General features: G+C 34.8%; 1 protein-coding gene across 1 annotated transcript in view; it reads left to right on the top strand.

Moving 5' to 3' along the window:
• LOC139148306 (cysteine desulfurase-like) overlaps positions 1 to 18167 on the top strand; it is a 29086-nt gene extending 10919 nt beyond the window's left edge. Inside the window, exons 5-13 of the mRNA XM_070719676.1 lie at positions 214 to 312; positions 889 to 982; positions 3076 to 3210; positions 3870 to 4027; positions 6130 to 6235; positions 6910 to 6991; positions 16455 to 16538; positions 16832 to 16921; positions 17074 to 18167. Of these exons, the coding sequence (XP_070575777.1) occupies positions 214 to 312; positions 889 to 982; positions 3076 to 3210; positions 3870 to 4027; positions 6130 to 6235; positions 6910 to 6991; positions 16455 to 16538; positions 16832 to 16921; positions 17074 to 17137 (912 nt within the window). The 3' untranslated portion in view covers positions 17138 to 18167. The remainder of the gene's footprint in view (positions 1 to 213; positions 313 to 888; positions 983 to 3075; positions 3211 to 3869; positions 4028 to 6129; positions 6236 to 6909; positions 6992 to 16454; positions 16539 to 16831; positions 16922 to 17073) is intronic.
• The last annotated feature ends 106 nt before the right edge of the window (positions 18168 to 18273 follow it).

The following is an 18273-nucleotide window of genomic DNA, read 5'->3' as shown; positions in this document are numbered from 1 at the left end:
TAATTCCTAGTTGACTCATTTTATGAACTTTAGGATGGTTGCCTACATTGGTTTTATGTTTTCATCACCATGGAACTCATTCTTGGCCATTGAGCGCCATCTGTATCAAGTATTTTTATCACAGACCTAATTAATGAAGAGGGCTCTATCCTCTCTGAGGACTTGTAATCAAAGTACCCATTAACAACGATGACTTGTTTGTTACCATTTCAGGAACATAAGTGTGTACTAGACTCCTGTCGAGCTCTGCAAGGAGAGGGATTCCAAGTCACTTATCTACCAGTGCAGCAAAATGGTATTCTTGATATGAAGGTAGGAATTATATTATACATTGTCGAAGTTGAAGAGCTAGTGTTGTCGAACAATGCTTATGGAACATCATGAAAATATATTCAGTTGTTGATAAATTACACATCACATTTTTGAAAACCAAAGAACTTAGAAAGAATGAAATATTAATTAAATGTGTTTATTTTGTGAATATTTCTAAGATAGATTTTACTGTTAAAGAAGATTTCTGTAATTAAGTAGATGTGTATTTAATATTGTCAGTTTTGACAACATTATTAGTCTGGTTCTTGGTTAGAAAAATACCGTTGATGTGTTGTGTAAGGACAGTTTGTCAACTATTAATTAGACAAATGTTTGGTTTCTGATATCGTATACATCATGAATGATAAATGCATTATTTCACATTGAAAAATCTTTTGTTATATCATATCATACCTGAAGAGAATCTTATACACCACAAGTGAGCAAGTCAAACCACCATATTTAATCCAGATATTTCAGCAGTGCAAGTGTCTTTTACATTGTATCAAACTTTCTCCATGTGAAAGTTGTAGTATGGCAAGTGACTGTTTTTGGATTTATTTTCTGTCTGTTTAGCTTCTTGAAGACGCTATCAGGCCAGATACATCCCTTGTGTCAGTTATGACTGTCAACAATGAAATTGGAGTGAAGCAACCAGTTGCTGAAATCGGTAGGGGCTTTAATGATTCACAAGATAAAGTTTGCCTTGAAATGCAAATTCGTACTCACAGCATTATCTCCTTCGTATAAAATTGTGCAAGTCTCAATTCACTGAAAGTCCCACATCATCTATGCTCTTTGTAACTTTGTAGACGTATCCCAAGTAATATACACCAGGAAAAGGTCGAGAGATAACCATGACATTTGCCAACCACTCAGCTCTTTCTTCTTATGCCGTGGGCTGTAATTCTCATATCATTGAAAGAGTAAACAAGGGCTCACAGTACAGATGTGTGATGCACTATTCAGGCACTTTGTCACATGATTTCTGATGCCTTACATTTTTAGCTACTATAGACTATAGTCTATAGAAGCTATTGGGATGGGTATCCGTCCGGCGTCCGTCGTCAGTCTGTATGTATGTATGTATGTATGTATGTATGTATGTATGTCCGTTTGTGAGGCGTCCGTCCACTCAAATATCTTTAGAACCGCAGTACTTACTGATTTGATATTTGTTGAGTAGATGAAAAATATGATTTTGAGAAACTATTTTTTTTAATTTTTTGATATTGTTGAAAATAGGCAAATTAATGCCAAAAAAGGTGTTTTTGGTAAAAAATCTTCTTCTTCATAACCGCTGGTCAGACAGCTTTGTTATTTGGTATACAGGTCCCTCGGGATAACCCAACTTAGATTTGTTCAAATTGTGATGAAATATGCAAATGTGTATTTTTAAGGAATTTTTTTGTCATTTTTGGTCAAAGTTTGACTTACATTGTATGTAATTCTTGTACTGTATAAACCCTATCAATTCACCCAGAAAAAAAATAATTAATATGATTTTAAATAATTGAATTAATTAGGAAATCATCAAAGCCAAAATAATTTTAGTGTGGAATTATCAGAAAGTTCAACTTTTTTTGACAGTTCATCGTGAATTGAGGATTAAAACATGTAAAGGCAACTTTCCTGAATCCCAACTTTGATATATTCTGAACCACCATTTATGTTATCTAAAAGAAATTGCTCATAATAGTTTGTCATGATAGGGTGGTCAAATAAATAGAGATAGAGAAAGTTCTAATTTCCATTTATGGTTGACTTGGTAAGGATAAAATAAGATTACTTTTTGAGGAAAAAAATAGAGTGGTCAATTAAAAGAGTGGTCAAAGTGATAGGGTTTTTATGGTAAAGCTTGGCTGTAAGATTCCTCGTGCTATTTATAGCAATTATGCAATCTGTGTAAACAGTGCAATGAAAGTGTAACATGATTCCTTATAATGCTTTTGATGACCTTGAACTTCTTAAGTTTCAAACATTTGTCTCTTCAGTGTGCTTTCTCTGAGTACGTACAGTCTCAACTTATTCAACAGAACTTACTTACAATGTTAATTTGAAAGTTAAAATGTGCTTGGTTAGTAGGATGAAAATACTGATATTAAAAGATAACAAGCTCAAGATTCTTTATAACCTGACAGATATGCTGTTTTTTTATGACGTAAATCTTGATTTAAGCAAGTCTTGTTTACTTTAATTAGAATGTAATTAACTCTCGTTTATTTGCTGTTATAGACTAATATAGTCTGATGAAATATGCAAATCTGTATTTTACAGAATTTTTTTCCATTTTTGGTCAGGCCATCCTGAAATGAGCTATCAAAGATATCCACCTTCTTCATCAATACATGTTTCACAAAAGGTTATTCTCTACATAACACAGCAGAGCGCTGTCAACTGTTGAGTCGCTTGTTTTTTCAAAACCGCTGGTCAGACAGCTTTAATATTTGGTTTACATGTCCCTAGGATGACCTAAGTGAGATAATTTCATACAGTCAGGAAATACTTAATTTTGTATCCATGTCTATAGTAGCTTCAGGGACTTTGGCCCTATGTTTTATGAAATCATTGATACATTCTGAGTATCCTGATATCTTGATTGTACTGCAGCATTTTTAAAACCACCAGTTTGATGATTCATATCATCATTGTTTGATAACAAATTATGGTACCACAGTAAATTGTCAACCCTGGTGACTTAGACCACCATGCTTCACTGTTTCTGTTCAAGTAATAAAGAGACTGGTCAAATTTTTTTCACAGGAGCCCTTTGTCGAGAGAAGAAGGTATTCTTCCACACAGATGCAGCACAAGCTGTTGGCAAAATACCGTTAGATGTGAATGAAATGAAGATAGACCTGATGTCAATCAGTGGTCACAAAATCTATGGCCCTAAAGGTAAGTCACCCGTGTTCAATCAATCCAATTGCCTCGACATTTTTTAGTGTCAATGGTGTCCATCTAATGTTGGGTATTCTGAATAAATGCATTAATTAATGCAATGAGTTATGATCAATTTTTGAGTGTGCAAATTGACAAATAAGTCATTGTGGATAGAGAACATACACGGACCTAAATATCTTGCACAAGCTTTCATATGTTGCCAGTGATTTGGATATTGCTCAAGGTTCATGATTGCACATCCATGACTATACAACCATGATGTGAAAGTATGCTGAGATATACAGTGTTTGTCTTGACAACTCATTTATTAAGCACATCATTATAGTTTGCAAGTGAATTCTGGTCAAGACTAGAATTTGCTTGTAAACAATTACAGGACATTTAACTCATAGAAATGTTGTGTCAACAAGCTAAATACCCATAGTACTGGTAGGTTTTTCAACATGCTTTGGCAAGTACAAGAACTTGACACAGAAAACAACATTGAAAGTTACAGCTACTGGTCCATCGACCCTCAAAAAACTTTTGGAGGGTCTATGACTGGCCTTTTTTTTAATCTATGAAATGTCAGGTATCTCTTTTATGGTTGATATAGTTTGTCATTTGATACAGCATATCTTAGACGTATATACAACCTTCTCTATTCATCAAAGGTATTGGTGCCATCTATGTACGTCGTAGACCACGTGTACGTGTTGAAGCTTTACAAAGCGGTGGAGGTCAGGAGAGAGGAATGCGTAGTGGCACACTTCCAGCACCTCTAGTGGTTGGACTTGGAGCGGCTTGCGAAATTGCACAAGAAGAAATGGAGGTACTATTCACAATGTTCCAAGTACTCAGGGGATGCTTGTTTTGTACAGTGACTAGAACACAAGTAAAACGATGGTTCCTTTCAGTGATGTACCTTATTGTCATAAATAGTGAAATATTTTAAATATCACAAACAAAGTTGATGTAAGGAATGATCACTAGGGTCCTTGCAAGTCAAAATTATTTGCCTTGTTAATCTTTTTTAAGTGATTTTGCAGGAGACTTCAGTATCACTGATCCCATATCCATGAAATAATGAAGGTGACATCAGATTTGAAGAGAAATGATTCGTTCATGACATGTATGCATCATGTTGATGTAAAGACATGACGGGAGATCTCTGAATCATTCTCACACTGTTATGTATCAGCACTCATGAAATTCAATTGAAAAGTTTTCTTGTTGAGAGTACTACATCATGATATAATACTTTTAAAGGTTTCTCCAAAGAGAAGTTGCTTGTGTTTTTAGCTCACATGTTCACACATGTGAGCTGATGTCGCGGTGTGAGTTTGTCTGTCTGTCTGTCTGGCTGTTGGCCGAATATCTCAAAAACAGCTTATCACATCAGAATCAAATCTGGTACATAGATTCAGTTTGCAAATGGCAAGAAATGATTAGTTTGTGGTGGGTATGGCTTGCGTCCTTTTTGCTCATTTGCATAATTAATGATTTTAGAAAAAATTGATATATATTGAGAATGATTACACACAATTTGATGAAATTTGCTACAAATGTTGATCACACCAGGATATATCAGCAGTGAAAGGTATGAAGGGGTGACATGAAAGATAATAGCTAATTTGCATATTTCATCAACTTTCCGAATTAGGGATATATATCTGAATTGACTTTATCAAAATTGACGAAACTTGCTATGTAACTTGAAGATACTATGATATAACATTATTGTTAGGTTGCAAAGCAGTCTCTCTTCAGCCAATTCTTAATTTGCATATTTAATGAACTTTCTTAATTAGGGATATATATATCTGAATTGACTCAACAGAAGTTGATGAAACTTGCTATGTACGTTAGAGATACTATGATATAATATTATTAAAAGTCATTAAACATTTCCATGTCAGCTAATTTCTTAATTTGAATATTTAATGAGCTTTCCTAATTAAGGATATATATCTGAATAGACTAGACCAAAGTTGACAAAATTTGCTACCTTTATTGAAGGTACTATGATACAACACTCTTGAAAGTCATTAAGCATTTTTGCTTCAGCCAATTCCTTATTTGCATATTTAATTAACTTTCTTATTTAGGGATATATATCTGAATTGACTCATGCAAAGTTAATGAAACTTTGCCCTGTACATTAAAGATACTATGATACAACATTATTGAAAGTCAATAAACATTTTTACTTGAGCCAATTCCTAATTTGCATATGTCATGAACTTTACTAATTAGGGATATATATCTGAATTGACTCCATCAAAATTGACGAAACTTGCTATGTTAATTGAAGATACTACCGGTATGATATAATATTATTGGAAGTTGCAAAGCATTTTCACTTCAGTCAATTTCTTATTTGCATATGTAACAAACTTTCCTAATTAGGGATATACACCGGGATTTACTTGATCAAAGTTGGATACCAGGTTAAAACAATGTTGAAAGTCATTTCGCATTTTCATGTCAGCTGATTTATAATTTGCATATCGAATGAGTTTTAACAGTTTTGCATGTATAGATTGAAAGACTTGACCAAAGGCAATTACCCTGGCTATATAAAGTAGTGATACAATGACAGCAAAGAAATTTAGTACTTTTATTTTTTTAGCTAATTACATATTTGTATAATTAATGACCTTTAGAATTAATCTGTGGTGAAAATTGTTCATGTTGTTGATCATAACACTTTCAATGAAGTTGCAAACATGTGGCGAAAGTTAAAATTTACAAACAACTGCAACATATAATGAAACGCGAAAGCATTTTCAGTTCATATCCGGTAATACAGAGCTTGCCTTTGCTGGCCCATGAACTGATATGAATCAAAAGTCAAACTGTTTGCCAGTAATTTTCATTGCTTTAAAGGTTTATTTGTACTGATTTAATCATTGCATTTCTCTTTGTCCACAGTATGACCACAAACGCATCAAAGCCTTGTCAGATAGATTGGTCAACAGAATCATGAGTGAGGTGCCACAGGTTATCAGGAATGGAGACGCTGAACAAACCTACCCAGGTAATGCACAGCTAATCTTGCTAACGAGTTGTGAGAGGGGCTGTCTTTAAACTGTTCTCTGTAGGGGAGCTATTTGTATCAACATACAGATGTGTTTGTATCAACATACAGATGTGTTTGTATCAACATATAGATGTGTTTGTATCAACATACAGATGTGTTTCATTGAAAAATGGCCAGGGAAGTTGTAGTGGTGTTATAGTAAGCACGGTTCCTCCACAGGGACCCTGTAATAAGTCAACAATCTATTCTCACTGTCTCTGCCATCAACCATATCTTGCCGTGAACCAGTTCATCTCTTTCTACTTTGCTCCATTGAGCATCGTAAACAGCTAGTAGGCTACGCAAATAAATTCTATTTGATGAGTAGGAACAAAATTATCAAGTAATAACAATATTTATTCATTTCTTATTCTGTGCACTTTATCAAACATAATCCCAGTAATCGTAACATGAAAACATTAAAAAATCAGAGGGTGTAAATATGGCTTTGGAAAAACATTGAGAAATGTGTGGTCATACAAGAATGATGATAATTTGAAAGAGCATTAAAAAGGTGTAACCAATAAAACCAGGAATTTTCTCTGGTGCTATTATAGAAGTAAAGTTCAAAGGTTACATCAAGGCTGAAAATAACAGTTGATTTCTTTACATACATGTAATCTTTCTTGCAGGTTGTGTCAACTTATCATTTGCATATGTGGAAGGGGAGAGTTTACTAATGGCTTTGAAAGATGTTGCTTTGTCTTCAGGAAGGTAGGCTTACACACTTGTAACATTGAAATCTGTTTGTAAAAAGTAAAGGTTTCTCAAGAAGTACCTGATCTCTTTCATATCAAACTTTCTGAAATGTATTTTGTTTTACTGAAAATTCACGACAATATTGAAATCATAGCAGTAGTGCCATTCAAATGATGTGAACAGTTTAAAAATATGTGAAAGTATTTGACATGCCTATTCATATCTATTCAAAAAGTTTGTTGTGGTATGTAAGTCATTAAATTCTCCAAAGGTGTGTTGAACATATGCATTTACAGATCATTAAATCATTTTCACCAAGTTGAATTTGTTTTTACGTCTCTTTTGCATCAAAGCATCTCCAAAATGTGAGATATTCGTGTTTAAACTAGCTACCTATGTCAGATCAGTGATTGGCTTTATTATGTCCCCACGGACACCGTCCGGGGGACTTGTAGGTTTGGTCATGTCCGTGCGTGCGTCCGTGCGTGTGTGCGTGCGTGCGTCCGTCCGTCCGTTCACGCAGATATCTCAGAGATGCCTGAAGCGATTTCATTCAAACTTGGTACAAGGATTACTTCATATGTCATACAGATGCACGTCGATTTGTTTTGTGATACGATCCAATATGGCCGCCAGGCGGCCATTTTATTACGATTTTTTAGCTCCCATAGCCATATGTATATATGGCAATGGAAGCTATTCTTATAGGCTAGGGAAATGTCTGTATGTATGTATGTCTGTATGTCTGTATGTCTGTATGTCTGTGTGTCTGTATGTCTGTATGTCTGTATGTCTGTATGTCTGTATGTCTGTCCGTCAACATCAAAAACTCCAAAACCGCTGTACATTTCATCTTGATATTTGGTGTGTACATGGATGATGGGCTGTAGATGAGATTTTGTTCAAATGAAGTTGTCATTGCCAAAAATATGCAAATTAAGTGAAAAAATGTAAAAACAGTCAAAATTGAAAAAACTCAATAACCACTGAGCAGATTACATGAAAAATTGGCATGTAAGTACTTTTGGCTGACATGAAATGATTGTGCACATCTTGGGTCAGTATCTTGGACTTGCTTTTTTTCATGAATTTTTTGTATTTTCTCCCATTTTTGGTCAAAAAATCTTCTTCTCTGAAACCACAAGTCCGATTGATTTGAAACTTGGTATGGAAGTGTATAGGAATGACCTTTCCCAAATTTGGGCAAATCGTGGTGAAATTTGCATATTTTTAGTTTACACGTCCATAGACTCCCATGTATTAGGCAGATCTCCATAGACTCCCATGTATAAGGCCACGAAAAATAAAAATTTAGTTTCTCATCGTATTCATATTGCAAAAAGGATGCAGTGACACAATTTTTAGTCCCCATGGATGAAGTCCAGTGGGCTTATAGATTGGGTCATGTCCGTCTGTTCGTCCATCCGTGAGTCCATCCGTTCACGCAGACATCTCGGATATTTTGACAAAATGTCATGTGACCTTGATGACCTTTGATCTCAAATATACATATTTGTCCATAACTCAGTAACCACGAGTGCTACCACCCTTCATATATGGTATGATGGGACACCTTTATGACGCCACATATTGTACCTCATTAATTATGCACATATCTAATTTTGAGCGAGCCAATAGAGCTAGAGGTCTGATTTTTGGTATATAGGGATAACTTAGCAAAACAATTTTTTTGACAAAATGTCATGTGACCTCGGTTACCTTTGACCTCAAATATACATATTTGTCCATAACTCAGTACCCACAAGTGCTACACCCTTCATGTATGGTATGATGGGACACCTTATGACGCCACATATTGTACTTCATTTATTATGCGCATATCTAATTTTGAGCGAGCCAAGAGAGCTAGAGGTCTGATTTTTGGTATATAGGGATAACTTAGCAATACAATTTTTTTGACAAAATGTCACGTGACCTTGGTGACCTTTGACCTCAAATATACATATTTGTCCATAACTCAGTAACCTCAAGTGCTACAGCCTTCATGTATGGTATGATGGGACACCTTATGACGCCACATATTGTACCTCATTAATTATGCGCATATCTAATTTTGAGCGAGCCAATAGAGCTAGCGGTCTGATTTTTGGTATATAGGGATAACTAAGCAATACAACTTTTTTGACAAAATGTCACGTGACCTTGGTGACCTTTGACCACAGATATACATATTTGTCCATAACTCAGTAACCACAAGTGCTACACCCTTCATGTATGGTATGATGGGACACCTTATGACGCCACATATTGTACCTCATTAATTATGCACATATATCTAATTTTGAGCGAGCCAAAAGAGCTAGAGGTCTGATTTTTGGTATATATAGGGATAACTTAGCAATACAATTTCTTTGACAAAATGTCACGTGACCTCGGTGACCTTTGACCTCAAATATACATATTTGTCATAACTCAGTAACCACAAGTGCTACAGCCTTCATGCATGGTATGATTGGACACCTTATGACGCCACATATTGTACTTCATTTATTATGCGCATATCTAATTTTGAGCGAGCCAAGAGAGCTAGAGGTCTGATTTTTGGTATATAGGGATAACTTAGCAATACAATTTTTTTGACAAAATGTCACGTGACCTCGGTGACCTTTGACCTCAAATATACATATTTGTCCATAACTCAGTAACCACAAGTGCTACACCCTTCATGTATGGTATGATGGGACACCTTATGACGCAACATATTGTACCTCATTAATTATGTGCATATCTAATTTTGAGCGAGCCAATAGAGCTAGAGGTCGGATTTTTGGTATATAGGGATAACTTAGCGATACAATTTTTTTGACAAAATGTCACGTGACCTCGGTGACCATTGACCTCAAATATACATATTTGTCCATAACTCAGTAACCACAAGTGCTACACCCTTCATATTTGGTATGATTGGACACCGTATGATACCACATACTGTACCTCAACAATTATGCACATATCTCATTCTGAGCAAGCCAATAGAGCTGGATGTCTGATTTTTGGTATATAGGGATAACTGTAGGAGAGAATTTTTTTGACCAAATGTCATGTGACCTCGATGACCTTTTACCTAAAATATATGTTTATGTCAATGAATAAGTAACCACAAGTGCTATGTCCTCTGTATTTAGTAGGATGGGAGACCTTATGACAACGCACGCTTTACCTCATTAATTGTGTACACATCTAATTCTGGGCAAGCGAATAGAGCTAGAGATCTGATTTTTGGCATATAGGGATAAATTAGCAATATAATTTTTTTTTCAAAATGTCATGTGACCTCGATGACCTTTGACCTTGATTATACATATATATGCATATCTCAGTAACCACAAGTTCTATACCCTCCAATTGTGATAGGATATTAGACCTTAAGATGTCACATCTTGTACGTCATTTATAATGCGCATATGTATTTCTTGGCTGGCCAATACTGCTAGAGGTCTGATCTTTTTTTCCCGATTTAGAACCATAACTTAGACATGCCTCATGTGTTTCAAATTGGGAACAACGACATAGACCTATGTGCCCATAGATCTCAACATATACACTCCAGTGATACTTCTTAATGACCACATTTTCCTGCCCCATCAAGACTAATACTCCTATTACAAGTGGGGACTATGTCATTGTAAATGACTTGTTGAGTTAATTGTTGTATCACAGTATTCGATATATCTAATTCTGTATTTTTTCCATTTTATATTCTGAATAAATACATTAAACATATTTCACTGTCTCCAGTACATTACATTTAAGTATTTTCACTTCATGCACTTTATCCCTTTCACACATGTTCAAATATCTGACCAGAGAACAAACACTAAATAGTCCAGGATGGGAGCTACAGTGTCATTGACGCTATTTTTCATGTACAGAGCCATAACTCAGACATGTTTCAACCGATTTTATTCAAAGTTGGTACAAGGACATTGACCAATGTCATAGATATGCACGTCAATTTGTTTTGTGATATGATCCAATATGGCCGCCAGGCGGCCATTTTATTACGATTTTTTCATGTACAGAGCCATAACTCAGGCATATCTCAACCGATTTTATTCAAAGTTGGTACAAGGACATTGACCTATGTCATACATATGTACGTCGATTTGTTATGAATTTGTCATTGGGCAAAAGAGAATTTTGCAAGCATAAAAACACTGTACAAAATTCAAATCGGACATTTTCAAGAGACTCAAATTTTTCATGTACAGGGCCATAACTCAGACATGTTTTAACCGATTTTATTACCTTCTCGTGTCTATTTATAGACAGAGAAGGTATTAGAGTTGAAAACCAGTATGCTGGTGTCAACTACTTCCGTCTGTCAATACTTCCGTCTGTCAAGATCCGTTGACGTTATGCCATCGTGATGGGTCATATCATAAACTGGTGGGGGTGTTCATGGTTCAGGTTGAGGTGTAGGAGAACGATTTTGAGCTGTGACAAAAATCAAAAGAGACTTAGCGGCATAGCCACAGTGTTACATGTAAGCCTTCTCCAAGGTTCTTAGTTGACTACGATCTATTACAGACTACTGAGCTGACGTTAGGGGTACTCACTTTGTGTTTGCTCACCCTGTGTGCGCTAGTGTTTGGTACTGAGTTGCGTGGATATGCCCTCATGGCCTCACGTGATATGGGCCTGTTGCATAATCTGCAGAGTGATCATATGCCTCTGAGTCTGAAAACGGTCATTGTGTAAGCCTGTCGGCATTTTCCTTGCATTTTTTCTCATTTAATTTTGCAAAATATCGGCGAGTACCTCAATATTTCAAGAAACCTCTTTCTTCCCAATCGTTTCCTTGAGTTTCAGAGTCATATGAACGAAAATGAGTAAAGTTTTAGACAGGAAAATCGGACGTCGGCCATGTTCAATGTTTACAGTACAATCAGAAGTTTATGTGGAGGAAATAACTAACAAACACTATTCATGATGCCCGCCCTCTAGAGGCAGACCTTCCTATATGAAGTACAACATTTGATGCTTGTGGAAAGCTTGACCACACAAAGGAGCATTTTAACTTTTAGAAAATGACAAATTGAATAAGAAGCTATTCTGAAAATGTCAAATACTGAGAAAAAATGCGCAAATATTCAAAATAAACAGGTTAACTGACTGGTCAGCTATAAAAAACAATGAAAATGTTTATGATCAAAAGTTTTTGAGATGCGCACATTTTAACAAATACAGAAATTATTAATATTATAAATATAAGACCAAACTATTTTTTCAGGGATGGGACAGGTTGGAAATGAGGGGTGAGAGACAAAGGCACTCCTATTGCTGCATGTGGATGCAGCCACACCATTTCATTTACAGCATACTTATTCACTGTGTTGTGTTCAAGTTCCATATTGTACTGACTGTCATACAAGGATAACATAAGCAAATCAAATCAAATTAGAAAAGGATCAATGCTGTTGTGTGGATTTTGCTGAACACGGCTATTTAATATTTCGCCCTACATATTTGGTATCCAGCAAAGGCATATTTTGATGTAAAGTCAAAATTAACACTACATTGCTGACAAGATATGTTACCGTTTCTGCATGAACTTTTCTTTTTAAATTATAGGAAGTACTTCGAACAGATTAACAATTATCGTGATGTCAACCCATGATTTTATATCACAAAGACTGTAATTCTGCCAATTTTTTTTGTTTTTCAGTCATTTTATAAATTTTGCACTGCACAAGATGATTGAACAAATTGCAATGTTTGAATTTGTAACTCAAAGAATAAAAATCCTTTGGTCACAGATTAAATTATTTTTTGAAAAGAAATTTACTCTTAAACACTTTTAGCATATTCTTTACACGGTCATGTATTTCAAGGAAAATATGCCTATTAAAAAAGTAATTTCTTCACTTTCAATTTCTTTTGAATACTATGACAATTATCAGCCATGAGGTTTTACAAACACAAGACCAGATAAGCGTTTTTCATCATTTCCACAGGATTCTTTGGAATATCCCTTAAAAACAGTTAAAAGTGGACTTAAAATGATCACTTGGTATACATTTAATTTACAGATGCCAGGTTGTGTATTTCACATGCACTCAGTCAGTAGGGAAGTGCGTCATTACTATTTTGGACTGTTAATTCTTATTTCTGAATTATTTAACCTTTTTTCCACACTGAACTATCTTTAGGCAGTTTATACTGTAGCTTAGAATTTTTTTGATTGATGTATTTAATCATCTTTTGGGTTCTTTGGGTCCATATCTCACCTCATGCCCCTACATCATCAACTATTTACTAATAACTCCATGCCAACAACCAATTACCTGACCTGGCCACACATTAGAGAAGGTACAGCGTCATTGACGGAAAGTTGGTACAAGGAGATTGACTAATGTCATACATATGCATGTCAATTTGTTATGTGATACGATCCAATATGGCTGCCTTGCGGCCATTTTGTTACGATTTTTAATGTACAGAGCCATAATACTCTCAGGCATATCTCAACCGATTTTATTCAAAGTTCGTATAAGGACATTAACCTATGTCATACATATGTATGTCAATTTGTTTCATGATATGATCCAATATGGCTGCATGGGAGCCATTTTGTTACAATTTTTTCGTGTCCTTAGCCAAAACTTGGGCATGTCTCAACTAATTTTATTCACCGATTTTATTCAAACTTAGTACAAGGACATTGACATATGTCATACATATGCACATTGATTTGTTTTATGATACAATCCAATATGGCTGCTTTGTGGCCATTTTTTGCTAACGTGTTGACACACGTGAGCATATGTCGCAGCGATGTCTGTCTGTCTGTGTGTCTGTCTGTCTGTCTGTCTGTCTGTGTGCTCAATATCTCAAAAACGGCTCATCAGGTCAGACTCAAATCTGGTACATAGATTCAGTTTGCTAATGGTAAGAACTGATTAGTTTTTGGTGGGTGTGGCTTCCTTACTTTTTGCTCATTTGCATAATTAATGATTTTAGAAAAATCGGATATACATTGAGAACGATTGCACACAATTTGATGAGATTTGCTACAAATGTTGATCACATCAAGATATATCAGCTGTGAAAGTTATCAAAGGGGTGACGTGAAAGATAATTACTAATTTGCATATTTAATGAAATTTCCTAATTAGGCGTATATATCTGAATTTACTTGATCAAAATTGACGAAACTTGGTATGCATATTGAGGATACTATGATTTAACATTATTGAAAGTCATTAAGCATTTTTACTTCATCCAAATCATAATTTGCATATTTAATGACCTTTTGAAATTAAGGATATATATTTGAATTTACAAGACCAAAATTGATGAAACTTGCTATCATGTACATTAAAGATACTATGATAGAACATTATTAAATTAAGCATTTTTACTTCAGTCAGTGCCTAATTTGCATATTTTATGAACTTTCCTAATTAGGGGTATTTATCTGAATTGACGAGACCAAAGTTGGCGAAACTGGCTATGTACATTAAAGATACTATGAACATTATTGAAAGTCATTAAGCATTTGAACTTTAGCCAATTCCTTATTTGCATATTTAATGAAATTTCATAATTAGGGATATTTATCTGTATTGACTAGACCAAAGTTGACGAAACTTGCTATGTACATGTAATTAAAGATACTATGATACGACGTTACTGAAAGTCATTAAGCATTTATACTTAATCCAGCTCCTAATTTGAATATTTAATGAATTTTTGAAATTAGGGATACATATTTGAATTTACATGACCAAAATTGATGAAACTTGCTATTAAAGATACTATTATATAGGCTAACATTATTGAAAGGCATTAAGGATTTTTGCTTCAGCCAATTCCTAATTTGTGTATTTAATGAACTTTCCTAATTAGGGATATATACTTGGATTTATTTGATCAAAGTTGGCATAACATGCTATGTATATTGATGATTATACCAGGTTATACCAATATTGAAAGTCATTTCGCACTTAAGTTTTCATGTCAGCTAATTAATAGTTTGCATATCTAATGAGCTTTCAAAGTTTGGAATATATAGTTTGAAGGACTTGACCAAAGGCAATTACACTTGCTATATAAAGTGGTGATACAATGACAGCAGTCAAAGAAATTAATTATTTCTATTTCAGCTAATTGCGTATTTGAATACTTAATGACCGATAGAGTTTAATCTGTGGTGAATATTGTTCATTATGTTGATCATAATACTTTCAATGAAGTTGCAAACATGTGGCAAAGGTTCAAATTTACACATAACTGCAATATACAATGAAACACGTGAGCATTTACAGTTCATATCTGGTTTTTTCGATTTTTTCATGTCCGGAACCATAACTCAGACATGTATCAAGCAAATTTATTCAAAATTGGTACAAGGACATTGACTTATTTATACATATGTATGTCGATTGGTTTCATGAGATGGTCCAATATGGCCACATGGTAGCAATTTTGTTATGGTTGTTTCATGTCGAGAGCCATAACTCTGGCAAGTCTCAACTGATCTTATTCAAAGTTGGTACATGTACATTGACTTACGTCATACATATACATGTTGATTTTTTAAACAGTAAGATCAAATATCGCTGCATGGCGGTGATTCTGTTACAATTTTCAAATGTACAGAGCCATAACTCAGACATATTTCCACCAGTATCATTCAAAGTTGGTACAAGGACATTGACCTATTTCATGCTCGTCAATTTGTTTCTTGTCATGTAGCAGTAACATGTCAATTATTGAAGTTTCGTAAGTAGGCTGATATGTCAAGAAATACGTACTGCATCAAATTCATGAAACTTTGTACAGATGTTAACTGATGTTAAGCTCACATTGCTTTAACATTGAAAAAGACATTTATCAGTGTCATTTTTATTAATTTGTAATTGCATAAGTAATGAACTTTCCTAATTTGGGTGATATAGCCACAAATTAATACAACGTCAAATGTGATGAAACTTGATACAGATGTTGATCTCATAGTGTTGTAAATACTGCATCAAACTTTATGAAATATGGTACCAATGATAATCTGTCAAGTGATAGAATTGTATAAAAAAATGTTTTGCAACATCTGATGATTAATTCCTAGTTGACTAATTTTATGAACTTTAGGATGGTGGCCTACATTGGTTTTATGTTTTCATCACCATGGAACTCATTCTTGGCCATTGAGCGCCATCTGTATCAAAGTATTTTTATCACAGACCTAATTAATGAAGAGGACTCTATCCTCTCTGAGGACATGTAATCAAAGTACCCATTAACAAGTGGGGACTGTGTCATCAACGATGACTTGCTTTAAAGAGAGAATTTATCCAGTCATATGAAAATTGTGCAAGACAATTGATCTGCAAGTTCATCAAACACTGATCATATTTTCCACAAAGTTAAGTATGACAATGGTAACCTCCCAGAATGAAGGTTGAATGTTGAATTTTGTCTCCAGTGGCCCTCTTTGTTCTGTTCTGTTCTGCAGTGCGTGTACATCAGCATCATTGGAACCATCGTATGTGTTAAGAGCCATAGGAGCTGATGAAGATCTTGCTCACTCATCTATCAGGTTTGTTTTGCCTATGCATGTGTCAGATTCTGAACTGTCATCAATAGGCCGACATTTCTATTGTAAAATGTAGCATAATTATATGAAGGAATTGTCTTTGAAATTTTAACATGCTCAAATTTATTCAATACAAGTCAGGTTGTGGCTGTTGATAGTGATGCTGCTTTTTCAGACATTTTTTAATTCGTAATTCACATTATCTGTAATTTATGTTCATGTTATTCCAATATGTGTGTGTTACATGTATTGAACTTATCTTTTGTATTTGTGAATGTGTGTTTTGACTTCTGAAGGTTTGGGATTGGAAGGTTCACTACTGATGAAGAGGTAGACTACACGGCAGAAAAGTGCATCAAACACGTATCATCTTTGCGAGAAATGAGGTAAAAGCTCTTTCCTTTCAGATTTTAGACATGATTTATCACAGTTTGTCAAAATATGCTTCCTTTATCAACTAATTTTCCCAACTTACAGAAAAAGTGTTATCTTCTTGATTGTTCTCAGCAACATTTTTGCATTTCCTATTGTGTTACAGTCCACTTTGGGAAATGGTGCAGGAAGGCGTTGATATCAAAAACATCAAATGGACTCAGCACTGAATCCAGACCTGTAACCTGGAATGGAGATTTTAATGGAAGTCATGTAGGCCGTGGAAACACCAAGAAACAGATAACACCTACGCAAGGACAAACTCAAAGTATTGCCTGCCTGAGACAACCCATAAGAAATTGTCAAAAAAAGAGGTTTTAGGCACTCTTGCTTAATTAGCTAATCTTTCAAGGTTATAAAATATTGGGATATCTCTTGAAAACAGATGTTTGTTGATGTTTATCGTCGTCTGTTAATAATTTCCATCGACATTAGACCTAATGGAAGTTTTAGTCATTTTAATGTATGACAGTTACAGCAGTGTATATCCATTTAAACAGATTTTTTTCCTGAATATGGTGTGACAGTGTTTGAATTTCCAGATATTACTGTGGTGATCGGAAACATTTGTCCCAATATGGAAATACCAAAAGATTGCTGTGGTTGTATTCAGAAGAAAGTTTCAATGATTTTGAGATTTGTGCTGCAAAAACTTTCAACATTAAAATGTTGATCTGTTTCACAATGTGAAAGGATTTGCCAACTCTTTAATCTCAATAGATATCACTTAGAGAAGTACTGTCACTGTTACAGCCATTTCATTGGCTCGCTCTTGCCTTATCAATGTTAACCTTTGACCTCTTATAAAACATGCACAAACCTTTCATCAACCAAACTCACCGATAGGACTTTTCAGTGAAATTGTCAATGATCTCATCGACAATCTTTGCCGTCTTTAAGGAAGTTACATTTTTTCAGTATTATGTTATATCAACAGTTCTATTTATCGGATTACTAGGATGCAGTTCTAGGAGGGATGTAGATGTACATTCTTAACATCAGTGTGTAAGAAACCTAACACAAGAACCAAGAACCAACAAAAGAAACTGTAAAAAGTATATACATTTTTTTGCAGACTTTGCAGTGTAAAATATATTTTTTCCATGCAGAAGTTTACTTGGCAAACAAAGTCAAGTACATGTATTGTGTGGTTACCATGCCAACAGGCTGAAAAATAAACTATACTTTCTTGAAATGCCACCCAAAGAAATGTGTCACTCTTTGTCTGAACCGATTTCATTCAATGTTGGTACACAGATAAAGTACTATGGCATATAAATGCATGTCAATTTATTTGGCGATACGA

Source organism: Ptychodera flava, chromosome 13 (assembly GCF_041260155.1).
Source record: "Ptychodera flava strain L36383 chromosome 13, AS_Pfla_20210202, whole genome shotgun sequence".
Lineage (NCBI taxonomy): Eukaryota > Metazoa > Hemichordata > Enteropneusta > Ptychoderidae > Ptychodera > Ptychodera flava.
This window is presented reverse-complemented; position numbering and strand designations above follow the sequence as displayed.